General features: G+C 47.4%; 1 protein-coding gene across 1 annotated transcript in view; it reads left to right on the top strand.

Annotated features, from left to right (window-relative positions):
• FKBP10 (FKBP prolyl isomerase 10) overlaps positions 1-13,612 on the top strand; it is a 49,528-nt gene that overhangs the window by 14,454 nt on the left and 21,462 nt on the right. Inside the window, exons 4-7 of the mRNA XM_086924158.1 lie at positions 3,771-3,916; positions 6,442-6,631; positions 10,912-11,057; positions 12,832-13,021. Of these exons, the coding sequence (XP_086780284.1) occupies positions 3,771-3,916; positions 6,442-6,631; positions 10,912-11,057; positions 12,832-13,021 (672 nt within the window). The remainder of the gene's footprint in view (positions 1-3,770; positions 3,917-6,441; positions 6,632-10,911; positions 11,058-12,831; positions 13,022-13,612) is intronic.

Below are 13,612 nucleotides of genomic sequence, written 5' to 3'. Positions count from 1 at the left end.
CCATACATCCGGATCTGCTGGAGGCGTCTATCTCTGTCATTCCCAAACCGGGTCGTGACCCGGCACTCTGCGGCTCCTACAGACCCATATCGCTACTGAACATAGACCTGAAACTTTACACTGGCATACTCGCGAGCCGCATCGCCCCCTATATGCAACAACTGATAGACCCCGACCAAGCGGGCTTTATCCCCCAACGGCAGACCAGCGACAACACTAAGCGGGTGCTACACCTCATCGAGGCCGGATCACGCACTAAACCCGGCTGCATGCTGCTCACCATCGATGCGGAGAAAGCCTTCGACAGAGTGCACTGGCCGTACCTTGACCAGGTCCTCCGCCACTTCGGCTTTGGGGAGAAACTTCGCCACTGCATCTTCAACTGCTACCGCCGGCCCAACGCCACGGTGCGAGTGAACGGTCACACCTCCCCGAGGTTCGACATTGGCAGAGGCACGCGCCAGGGCTGCCCGCTGTCACCGCTCTTGTTCGCATTGTACATGGAGCCGATGGCTCAGAGGGTGCGGCAACATGCTCTCATCTCCGGTATTACATTTGGGGCCGACACGCACACAATCAGCCTATACGCCGATGACGTCCTGCTGTCCCTCACTGACCCGATGCGGTCCCTGCGCGCTCTCTTTGTGGAGCTACACACCTTCGCCCTGGCCTCGGGCTTCAAAATCAACGAAGCCAAATCTGAGGCCTTGAACATCTCCCTGAGCCCGGAGGTGATGGACGAGATTAAATCGGAATTCCAATTCCAATGGTCGGACGCTACCGTCCCTTATCTGGGCGTTCGCCTAGCTCCTACTGTCCGTGGCACCGCGCGAGCCAACTATGAGGCCCTCACCCGCAAACTCCGGGAGCAACTCCGGCGTTGGAAGCCACTTACGCTATCGTGGTTGGGCAGAATTGCCGCGGTCAAAATGACACTGCTACCGCAGATTCTGTACCTGTTCCAGACGCTTCCTCTGAACCCCCCGGCGGGTTGGCTCCAACAGACTCAGTCGGAATTGTCACGGTTCATCTGGAACGGCCGACGGCCCAGATTCAAGCATACTCTCGCCGCCCTACCCCCCGCGAACGGGGGCGTCGGCGTGCCTGACCTTACGCTGTACTTCCAGGCAACACAGCTACGCACCTTTGTGGAGTGGTTCCAGCTGGAGTCCGGTAAGCACTGGCTCTTCCTGGACCAGGCAGTGGCCGGCCGCACGCTCCAAGGCGTGCCCTTCCTTCCGCGCCGACACCGTCCCCCTAACCTGTACGCCTCTGAAATCACCAGCACCGCCCTGCGAGTGTGGGATAGGGTAGCCGTGGCCAAGGGGCTGACCACCTTCCCCTCGCCCATGACCCCCATCTTTGCGAACCCAGACTTCACGCCAGGCTTGGACACCAGCGCGTTCACGACGTGGCGGACGACACCCTGCCGCGCGGCGGGACACATGTTCGACACCAAGAGCATTCTGCCGTTCCGGCAGGTCACAGCAGACTACGGTGTGGCCGAATCGGAACGCTTGCAGTACCTACAGGTGCGCCACTGGGTGCTCCACCCCTCGATCCAGCCCGGAGCCCAACGGCCCCTCACACCTTACGAACGATGGCTGCTGACGCGCACCTCGGATAAGAAGTTGATATCGGACCTCTATCAGCAGCTGCTCCTCGCGCAAGCACACACCTACAATGCAGGCCAAGTCCGGTGGGAGAGGGACCTGGGGAGGCAGCTCACTAGGAAGGAATGGGAGGGGGTGTATCATAGAGCCAGACACTCGGCGCACCACACCGGCCTTACCGAGACTTTAACTAAGGTAGCAACATACTGGTACCACACCCCTGAGAGACTACACCGCTGGGATGCCCGGATCAGTGACAGATGCTGGAGGGGATGTGGGGAACTGGGGACGCTGGAACACCTGCTGTGGAGCTGTAAGGCGCTGCGCCCCTACTGGGACCCTATCCTGGATCTTATAGATGCGCACCTAGACACACAACTGCCGCGCTTCCCAGCGTACATCCTGCTAGGCCTCCCAAACGCACTCATGTATCCTCTGAAATCCTGGCGCGGGCGCCTGATTGCACTTGCGCTTGGGGCTGCGGTCCAAAACATTGTGGCACACTGGAGGGCGACCCAAGCTCCGCAACAACTGGGGTGGCTTCACCGACTATGGGCGATCCTGGGGATGGAGAAACTATCGCTGGCAGCGTCAGGGAGGGGGGCGGACTTTGCGGAACTCTGGCGCCCATTCCTCGCCTTGCTCACCGGGGAGTTTCGGGAGGTGAGCTGCCCGCGCTACCTGCGTCTGCTACGCTTAGCCGAAACACCTCTCCCGGATCCCAAAACACATACCCGCAAGCGCACGGACCCCACACGAGTGGCGTCCGCTGACTGTTGAGAGTGACTCACGACCTAGAGCTGGATACCGGACATGGACAAGGAGAAGGGTGGGCTGGGGTGGGGTGGGTGGTGGGGTTGTTTACAGTTCTTTGGTCCTCGTGTTTTTTCACAATGCACTTGCACTGACCAGCTTGCACCGTATAGCACCTCTTAAGACGCGGCCGGCCCAATGGGTTGTAGGCGGCTTGCTGTGTTAATGAAATACTGTCCCCGCTGGCCCTATGGTGGGTACCCGCGGGGTCACGGACCCCGGCCTCCCTAGAACGGTGGCGGCCCTTGCAGAAGTACCTGAGGTGCATTTGTTTTTTGCATATGCTCAATAAAATATTTAATACATAAAAGTGTGGAGAAATAATATTTTCCCCTACGAAGCATCTGCCTCGAGGTGGCATTGTTATTTGACACAAAGCCCTGTCTACCATTGTTAGTAGCTGGACTTTTGCCTCAAAAGCTGGTTGCCTAGGAACCCTCGTGTACGTCACATAGGACATCCCCTTAATGCAAAATAATGTGAAGCAGCCCTGCTTTGTGTTATATTTAGGCAATTTTTTCCAGCGCAATCACTCTGGAAAGTAAATGTCAAATCAACACTTTGAGCCGGTGCAGTCACCAAAAGTGACTCAAACTGGTACAAAATTTTGATAAATCTACTCCCTACGGGGATAGTGATTTGTGGAAATAATATGACTTGACACGTACACATGTATTGCTCGTAATAGTTTACATTTTAAAATAGTGTTCATTTCTCCTATGCAAAACAAAATAACCTTGTGGGGAGCACAGGATCTAGAAACATGGCATTTGATGCCACGTGATTAATGTACCAGATAAACCGGTTTTGGATCTTTTAGGCTCAACACTGGAATAAAAGCCTGCAAAAATGCCAGGAAGTTGATGCATTAAAAAAACAAAAAAGACTTGGGGTTTTGAAGCTTCAGAAGCTAATGTATATTTTCTTTTCCTATACAATGTATTTGCTTCATCCTTCTGTGGGCCTCTTCCAGTTCCTGTTCACTGGTTTGCCCCCAGAGATGCTCACAGAATTAAAAAAAATGTAAAGCAAGAGGATTCCACCTGACGTCTCATCTAACAATATATAGTCCCAAAATCTTATGCATGTAGTTGTTCAGAGTCAGACTTCCTATAGACGCTGGAGGCACTTTGTTAAATTGCTTCCTTCTTCAAAAAGTTGACACACCAACGCTGGCATGCCTATGAATTCAGCCTATTTTCCTAACTTTAACATTGCAAATCCACATAGGTCTCCAGCTTTATCCCATCTTTCTATTTATTTCCATCTGCCCAATTCAGACTTTGCTTTTAAATTTAGCGGCTGGACTGGCAGAGACGTGTAATTTCTGCTCTCTCTTCGCAGCTACAGCCGCTCAAGCACTTATGACACCTATGTTGGGTCTGGCTGGCTGATCAAAGGCATGGATGAAGGACTTCTGGGGATGTGCGTGGGCGAGCAACGGAAGATCATTGTGCCCCCCTTCCTGGGCTATGGCGAGAAGGGCTACGGTAAGACATAAGAGTGGGTCGGCACTTTGCAAACTTTGCTTGCTCCAGCATCTCAACAGATGTTAGAATGCTTTACAAATAATGTGAACTTTAAAAAGAACATGGAAAAAAAATCATCAATTCTGTTTCCTAAACAAATAAAACCTACCTTTCAGAGGCTTTTTTCTTCAGAGAATATAAAGAAATCTTGGCCACTAAGAATATTTGAGTACATATGTTTTGCCTATCCACAAAATGCATACGTCATACATTTAGCGCAATCGCAGGACGTTACCGAACAAGTTCATGTTCTTTCAAATCACATTTCGATCAAATCCTGTTTTTTCATTTCTTTACACTGATTTTTATTTGTAGTTTTGTAATTACAAGTGCAGGACTACAAGTACTTGAGTAGAAATTAAAAAAGCACTGGCCGTGCTAATTGGTCTGTTCTTGGCAAGATGGTTTAATGGATACATTACTTTTAATTTGTGTATTTCAAGCATGTATCATACATATAAAAAATAAACATTGCTATCACCTAAATGTGGCAGTCATATGCTTGAAACAAAAACATCATAAGTAACAAAAAAATATAATAACCACCAAATTTAATAGCACTGCAACTCTGTCATATGGGTGCTTCCTAGCAGGCTGGTGTACTTGGAACAGGTATTGAAATCTTTTTTTTTTTTTAGTCCGACTACACAGGAAAATATCATTCTTATTGGCACAAAAAAGGCCTCCTAGGCTTTGAATTACTGTAAACTGAAGAGATGTTAACAAAGACAAGAATGACAAAAATAAAGAATGGAAAGAAAAAAGCAATGGTATGGTATTGCTCACTACTCCAGGGACTTCTTTTTAGAAGGATAGCCTTATGTGATCAGGATAAAATTATGATGTGGGCTTCCCATTCCCCCCCCCTGCTGTGTGATGTGATAGGTTGAAGCAAAATTGAAATGACAGTTAACCAGATCAATAGATATAGATGGCTGACCCAAAGCGACTCTATGTAGGATAGATATATATATATATATATTAATTACAGCTACCAAACTATGTGATAATTTTCACAAAGTAGAGCACTCGGGAGGGTAAAGCAGTTGTTTTATTCCTCAAACAAACGCGTTTCGGAAATCAATTCCTTGACGAAGGAATTGATTTCCGAAACGCGTTTGTTTGGCTGTGTTGTTTAAATCCTTAAAGCGTGTTATTTATTCATAACAAACAGCGTCAAAAAACACCCGACGCGTTTCGGTGCAGCCGCACCTTGGTCACTGATATGTACATGTTATATATACATCAATCCATACCTGTTGCGTCATAGTATGTTTCAAACAATTCCTGTTTCAGGTATGCTGTCCCCCAAAATTTCTTATCGGATTGTGCCCTTTGGGCTTCCATTCCTTTGTAATGCACAAATCACATATCAGCCTCAATACTCCACTTACTGTTGTAATCATTCAAAGATGTCTGCCAGTGTTCAATCGATGTAAGTGTTTGGGACAGGTAGTCCTACTTTTATTGTTATTGTTTAAGCACTAGATAATGGAGGCATTCAGCAAACTGATTTACCCGTGACCAAGGTGCGGCTGCACCGAAACGCGTCTGGTGTTTTTTGACGCTGTTTGTAATGAATAAATAACACGCTTTAAGGATTTGGGCTTGAGCTTTGCTTTTTGTATCACAAAATCGCACCTGTCTGAATATTGGAGGGGTCGCTCCCTCGCTCGAAGCCCGCCGTCGCTGGAGGCTGGGCGAAATTGCTCAGAAGATATATATATATATATATATATATATATATATATATTTATAAATTTTTTGGTTAAATGAGGTTTGTGAGACTTCTAAAGCTGTCTCTAGGCCAAACCCCAGGACTGGGTGATATCTACAAATGACATTAGTCAACTTAAGATCTCTAGTTTTCTCTATTTTAACCCTAGATTTGTTCTAGGCATCTTAGCCAAAGAAAGATCGATAAATCAGATTTTGTGTCTTCTGTTTAACTGGGAAGAGGATTGGGTGGGGGTCGTAGTGATGTGGCAGGCTCAATTCTGGAAAAGTACTCATCTATCTCAGAAATATTTGGCTCAGTTGTACGCAAAAAGCCTATAATGTTGCTTATTTCTTTGTGATCTACAACCATAATTTGATCGAAGACCGCTCTTCAGTTTTGGTTGGTTGCAACTGGTCCTCATTGAAGCTGCTGTAGAAGATGATTTGTTTGAGCGGACATGGCGAAGACTAATTTGTGCACCTAAAGCTGCTTTATAGACAGAAATCAAGTAACACGCATTCATTTTATACCACTGCTTTAGTGCAGGCCTTTGAACATTGGAATTATTGATCTGGTATTTTTACCATCACAAACCTCTCTTCAGTGGAATCACCTGCTGCCAGGAAAGGTAGTTGATGTAAGATTGTGTGGTGTGGAGGCCCATAAGAAAGGACTGGAGTCCTGATAAATAGGTGGAATGTCTTGGGAGAAGATTAGTTTCACCTTGTTGATTTTTGCATCTTAATCTCTTGCACGTTGTTCTCAGGTACAATCATCCCTCCTCAAGCCTCCCTGGTCTTCGATGTGCTGCTGGTGGACCTTCACAACCCCAAAGATGGGATTTCTATCGAGAACCAGGTGATCCCGAAATCCTGCAAGCGCACCTCAGTCACCGGAGACTTTGTCCGATATCACTACAATGGGACCTTAATGGATGGTTCTCTGTTTGACTCCAGGTACAGGGCTCGACCAATTTGGAAAACCTATTACACTTCAGCTGGTGGTTCCATATTTAGAACATATCTTTGTCTTGTGCACGTTACACAAGTATTTAAACCATATAAGACAACATTGAAGATACGCACTACTTATGTTTTACTTTTTGCTACTACAAATGAATTTCATGCAATTTCTGCTCTGTTGATCAATTTGCTCAGTTCAAAGGAAACAATATTCAATTGTAGATTTTCGTTTTTATAGTTCAGTACAGACAAACAAGACTAAAGCCAGTTTCTTCCCAGTCTGCATTTGTTTGTAAAATTGGTAAAACCGAAGTAAATCGAAGCAAGATCGAGTAATCCGTATCTCCAGCCTGGCGTGATAATACAGATTATATGGCAATTTGCTAAACAAGTGTGAAAAATGCAGGTTGCAACTTTGTTTTAACATGGACCAAAAAATAAATGTGGATCCATAGCAATAAGATTAGCAACACATAAATACAGATTAATGCAGTGTAAATTAAACATAAAACCCGGAGATGTGCACATAACCATTTCCTACGCTTACAGATTCAAAGTACACGCACAAGTAACAGGGACGTGTATTTTGAAAGGTGAAGATTAAAGTTGACTGAGGTTTAGTTTTTTTTAATGCTCTTGTATCTTATAGATGGTTGGTCATGCCATCTATTTTGAACACACTTTCCCGGAATGCCTTGATATCTGTGATGCACAAATAAGTTGGTTGTAATTGCATTATCATTACAGGGTGATGAGAACTGAAGATACACTAGAAGGAACAATGCACGCTATGCTTCAGCTTGATTAGCATTTGTGGAAAGTTGTGAAGTGTTGACAGTATAAATACTCGGCGCAGGGATGAAGAGTTAACAGTGTAGCTGCTCGGTGCAGGGATGAAGTAGTGACTGAGTAGATGCTCGGTGCATGGATGAAGTAGTGACTGAGTAGATGCTCGGTGCATGGATGAAGTAGTGACTGAGTAGATGCTCGGTGCATGGATGAAGTATTGACTGAGTAGAGGCTCGGTGCAGGGATGAAGTAGTGACTGAGTAGATGCTCGGTGCATGGATGAAGTAGTGACTGAGTAGAGGCTCGGTGCATGGATGAAGTAGTGACTGAGTAGAGGCTCGGTGCATGGATGAAGTAGTGACTGAGTAGAGGCTCGGCGCATGGATGAAGTAGTGACTGAGTAGAGGCTCGGTGCATGGATGAAGTAGTGACTGTAGATGCTCGATGCAGGGATGAAGTAGTGACTGAGTAGAGGCTCGGCGCATGGATGAAGTAGTGACTGAGTAGAGGCTCGGTGCATGGATGAAGTAGTGACTGAGTAGAGGCTCGGTGCATGGATGAAGTAGTGACTGAGTAGAGGCTCGGCGCATGGATGAAGTAGTGACTGAGTAGAGGCTCTGTGCATGGATGAAGTAGTGACTGTAGATGCTCGATGCAGGGATGAAGTAGTGACTGAGTAGAGGCTCGGCGCATGGATGAAGTAGTGACTGAGTAGAGGCTCGGCGCATGGATGAAGTAGTGACTGAGTAGAGGCTCGGCGCATGGATGAAGTAGTGACTGAGTAGAGGCTCGGTGCATGGATGAAGTAGTGACTGAGTAGAGGCTCGGCGCAGGAATGAAGTAGTGACTGAGTAGATGCTCGGTGCAGGGATGAAGTAGTGACTGAGTAGATGCTCGGTGCAGGGATGCAGGGATGAAGTAGTGACCGAGTAGATGCTCGGTGCAGGGATGAAGTAGTGACCGAGTAGATGCTCGGTGCAGGGATGAAGTAGTGACCGAGTAGATGCTCGGTGCAGGGATGAAGTAGTGACTGATGCAGGGATGAAGTAGTGACCGAGTAGAGGCTCGGTGCAGGGATGAAGTAGTGACCGAGTAGAGGCTCGGTGCAGGGATGAAGTAGTGACTGAGTAGATGCTCGGTGCAGGGATGAAGTAGTGACTGAGTAGATGCTCGGTGCAGGGATGAAGTAGTGACTGAGTAGATGCTCGGTGCAGGGATGAAGTAGTGACTGAGTAGATGCTCGGTGCAGGGATGAAGTAGTGACTGAGTAGATGCTCGGTGCAGGGATGAAGTAGTGACTGAGTAGATGCTCGGTGCAGGGATGAAGTAGTGACAGTGTAGCTGCTCGGTGCAGGGACGAATTGTTGGCAGGATAGATGTTCAGCATAGGGATGAAGTGTCAACAGTATAGATCAGTGATACTCAAAGTACAGCCTGGGTGCGCATGTGGCACTCCTGGCCTTTTAGGTGTGGCCCCCTGGTCAACCGCAGCACTGGGCTGCTGTTCACTCGAATCAGCCCTAACATTAAAAAGATGTTAGATAAACGGGCAAGCATTTATTTACAGCTGAACTGAAGTTTAAAAAGTAAGTAACTAAGATGTCCTGCACTATTTAACCGAGGGTACACCATCGTTTTTAAAGACTTCGAGCAACAAATGAGTAAAAATTTGATAACTTTTCTGCAAAATTCAAGAAGTGTATTTCATTAACCTGCAGCAGAGTTTCACCTTAGTACACTGGATTATACCAGTGCATTCAGAAGTATTGTCTTTTTAGACTGATAGTTTGCAAACATGAATTTAGAAACATTCGTGCTTCCTTTCCACCCTGGCAACAATGCAAATAGTGAACTGAGAGGCATATCAGTTGTGTTCACCCTGTGAGTGGCCTGGGTTGCTGTTCTAAATGGACAACATTATAGTTTATCAAATTAAACGCAAGAGAAGCGTTTATGCCACATACATCCTGAAGTCCTGTATTTCGAGTTCCTCTTATATGTCATAATGAAGAAAAAGGAGGCAAAGTGAAATAAAATAATTGCATAGGATCACACAGTTTGATCAAGTCGGGGAGCTGCAATTAATCCCAGGCTTTCTGATTTCACAATGTGCAATTCATCCTTTATATGTACATGCACAGGTGGGGAATTAGTGCCACGTGGGTGAAGTGGCAAGAGCAGGACGGCTCCACGCCGTCATGAGCACACGCCTACCGTGACGCATGACGGCGTGAAGCCGTCATGAGCACGTAAGGGGTTAAAAAGTGCTTTTTCAAAACACGGCACCCTGCATTAAATGTCCCAAAGAAAATTCAAATAAGAATACTGTTTTTACCAGTCGCAGTTCTGGACTAGCAATGTGCCTGACCACAACAGATGATATCTGGTCATCACAACAGTTTGACTTCTTGTTTTTTTTTTTTTTTAAATTATCCAGGAGTGGGGGTGAGAGGGGTGTGAAATAATCAGGTCAGTGGAAGGAACAAATGCACGCAAGGATTAATCTCCACCACTGGCGATAGATCACGGAGGGCCACATCAGTACTTAATTCTTTGCCGACTGTGGCATTCTATTCAGAGACCAGCCATATGCAAATTCACTTAGCCATGCTCCAATTGGAAAAGTATAGACCGAGGAGTTAGACCAAAATCTGTCCAGACTGGATAAACAAACAACTCGAGACCGGCTCCAGCTGACTTAGGCCTCCTCAATGAGGTAAAGCTTGAGCCTTCTGGTACAGCAAGCAGGGAAACTCACATCTGGGACTACGGCACTTTCTCTGTTTGTGCAGTGGCGCACCTTTCAAAAGATGCACCTGACGCAAACAGGGATAGTGTTACTATTATGGAGCATGCACTGCCCTTGTGGTAGCCGTGAACATATGCGTCTCTGGAGGCCACACATTCATGTTAAATACGGGAAGCTGCTTCAAAGTCGCTCTGTGTTTCACAGTGCAGGCATCATTTTCAAGGGGGAGGGAGAACCCCTTGCAGGCGGGTGCAGTGAGTGACTGCACCCGATTATAGGGGAATATCTGGGGGGCGTCCATGGGACCCCCCCTATTTCCCTCAGAAGGCTGCCTTTAGGAGGCGCACTAAAAGTGTGCCACCTTTTTGTGGCACAACTTCAGTGCGCCTCCTATAGGTATGTTTGCCCCTGTGCCCACGTCTGTAATACACCAAAACACACAAGTTGATGGACGGAATGTTGCACAGCAAAACATTCACCTCCAGTCACAGATCTGGGTTTAATCCATTGTTATTTTGCTCACCAAGCCACCCCAGTTCAGACATGGCTATATGCAAATCAGTCTTGGCCCTGTGCCTCCTGGGAACAGTCCAGCCAGACCTGCCAAGCCATGTCTTCCCTGGACCAGAATCAAGCATCCTAGGACCGGTCTGGCTATCAGCCGTCTTCAGCCAGTAATATTTTCTTTGTTCTACAGTAAGTGATCTAATGTGGTGACATCTGTTGTACTCCACAGCTACTCGAGGAATACCACGTACAACACCTACATCGGAATGGGGTACATCATCCCAGGCATGGACCAGGGCCTGCAGGGCGTCTGCATAGGCGAGAAGAGGCGGATCGTTATCCCTCCACATCTTGGCTACGGAGAGGAAGGCGCAGGTAAGGGTGGATGGGTGGATGGGTGGATGGGTGGGTGGGTGGATGGATGGATGGATGGATGGATGGATGGATGGATGGATGGCCCGTGACTAGCTGGACATGTCCAGAATGGATGGCATTCCCTAGAAAGGGAGGCAGCCTGGTGCCACACCTAAAGGTCAAGGCAGCATTGTACCACTGTGGCCCAGAGGAATGGGCAGCATGGTACCCCTGCAACCCATGTTAGCACTCAATGTTCCGCTCATCACCAAAACAGGTAGTAAGAAAAAGTAGCTAGGACGGCATGGTGGCCAGCTGGGGATGGAGATTGCCTGGAGATATGGCTAGCATGGAAATACTCAGCTGGCTGGAGAGCATGACTCCAGTATAAACACGAGCACTTGGCAGCAAGAACCCACCAGTGACCCTTGAGGTTTGGTGTCACAGCACCATCGTGACCCTGTGGGATGGGCAGTTTGTTGCCTCCAGGACCCTGTGGGATGGGCAGCTTGTTGCCACATTGACTGGAGAGGGAAAGGGCTTTGTATCGTTACCCCACGAGGACTCCAAGGCTGTGCAACAGGACATCACCAAGACTCACACGGATGGGCACCACAGTGCTCAGAAGTGCTATATTAGTGCATGTTGCCCCAGTGTCCTTCAGAGGTAAAGGTGTCCAGGGACACAGTGATGGACAGGATGGAGGCCCAGCAAAGAGCTTGTTCAGAGCTATGGTTCATTCGCCCTGTGGCCTCGTTGTCTGGTCACAAACCTTTAGGCTCTGGCTGGCAGCCTCTCGTGCCAGAATTAGTGCTATGACGTCAGACTCTTTGGTCTGGCTACCACTAATATACGCAATACCAAAACCAGTTTAATCTCTCTGTATTGTGTTAGCCAGTTAGGTGTCACAGCTGGTTAATTGCTCGCTGCTGACATCTCTGAGAACTACTGGTCACTGGTGGGATTCTTGGCATAGCCGCACACCACTTGATATCCACGTCCCTTGGTCCTTCGAGAGAGCCGAAAGACATGGTGCAGCAGCGACACACTGTGGCCAGCCAGATATTTGACATACCCTGATCTGTTTTCGTTGTAAAAGGAACTAACTGTGTTTGCGGGAGAGATGGGAAATTTGGCAGTTGACAGCAGACGTTTCACTCTTAGCCCTAAAGGCCGGATCTCTGCCAGTATTTAAGCACAATTACTGTTAGATTAATTGTAGGTGATAGATCTTTTGTGGGTATCCTGAATTTCTGTCATAGCCGCGGAACTCCTCGACTAGACAGGCAAAAGAGAGTGCACAGGGCAGCCAGACTCTTTACTACACCCCCCTTTAGTTATGACCTGCGTGCTTCTGTTAAGACACACATTTATTAATAATAATTACCAAAAAAATGACACTTCACCTATTCCTTCTCTGTGTCTTCATGCAGCCACACCACCAGGTGGCGTTAAAGTCTGTCATTTGTCCTTCCCCAGATATCATTTTTATGTAATTAAGTATTCCTTGGATTATAAATCGGAAAGGATCCCTGGTACAGTTTTTACTCGGGAACCCCACAAACGTTTCTGCCTAGCCTGCTCCTGTGTGAACTTGGAGGCCCTTTATCTATCGGGAGGCATGTTTTGTTCTTGGTGCACCCTCATGTGAACGTAGAGGGAGGGCCTAGTTGGTTTCATGGCACATTGTTGTTTGGGTGCAGCAGGCATTCGTGAATAAACAGCCGCGCATAAAGCTTCATAGAAAAATAAGCATGGAACGTGTATCTATTGATTTTTCTTCTTCCTGTTTTAGGCGAGAAGATCCCCCACTCTGCCGTCCTCATTTTTGACATTGATGTCATCGATTTCCACAACCCAACGGACAAAGTTGAGATCACTGTCACCCACAAACCGGAGGACTGCAACGTCACCAGCCGGAAGGGCGACTTTGTCAAGTACCATTACAACTGCAGCCTGCTGGACGGCACGATGCTCTTCTCTTCGTAAGTTGGCCGTCGCGAGATGTGTTTGCTGCTCCTACAATCTGCGGATATCGAGGGGTTTCTTCCCTCCTAAACTGTTGAGGAGTTTGTCCCCAAATTTTTTATTTTCCTGCACCCGATTTTCCAACCGCCAACCAGATGCCCGAAGTTAGCTACCCACAATTTTAAGAGGATGATGCAATTCAATGGGTTCCTTCCTCACACTGTTGGACTGGGAGGACCGAAAATACGCCCAGCCATCAAAATAAAAGTGACCTCCATTCGTGAATTAGACAGCTAAAAAGTGGTCATGTTTGTAAGTCAGTGCTGTTTTGAACTTGTAAAGACGTGCTGTATAAGTGTTGGGCAAGTGTGAAATATTGCATGGATATGAGCTTGTTGCAGCTTGCAGGCCAGGTTTGTTTAAATATCAGGAAAGTCAACTGTAAAAACCGGCCCAACAGATCATAAACAGGCCAACAGCCAAAAAACAGGCCACACCTCACATCTGAGAAGTCCGTCCGGCAATGTCCGATTGCCGTAAAGGCCAGTCCGACCCTGCTTCCTCAAGTGCTTTACTCCCTCCAGGTTCTGTCTTTATATCCCTGTTGC

The sequence above is a fragment of the Lissotriton vulgaris genome, chromosome 5 (assembly GCF_964263255.1).
Source record: "Lissotriton vulgaris chromosome 5, aLisVul1.2, whole genome shotgun sequence".
Classification (NCBI taxonomy): domain Eukaryota; kingdom Metazoa; phylum Chordata; class Amphibia; order Caudata; family Salamandridae; genus Lissotriton; species Lissotriton vulgaris.
This window is presented reverse-complemented; position numbering and strand designations above follow the sequence as displayed.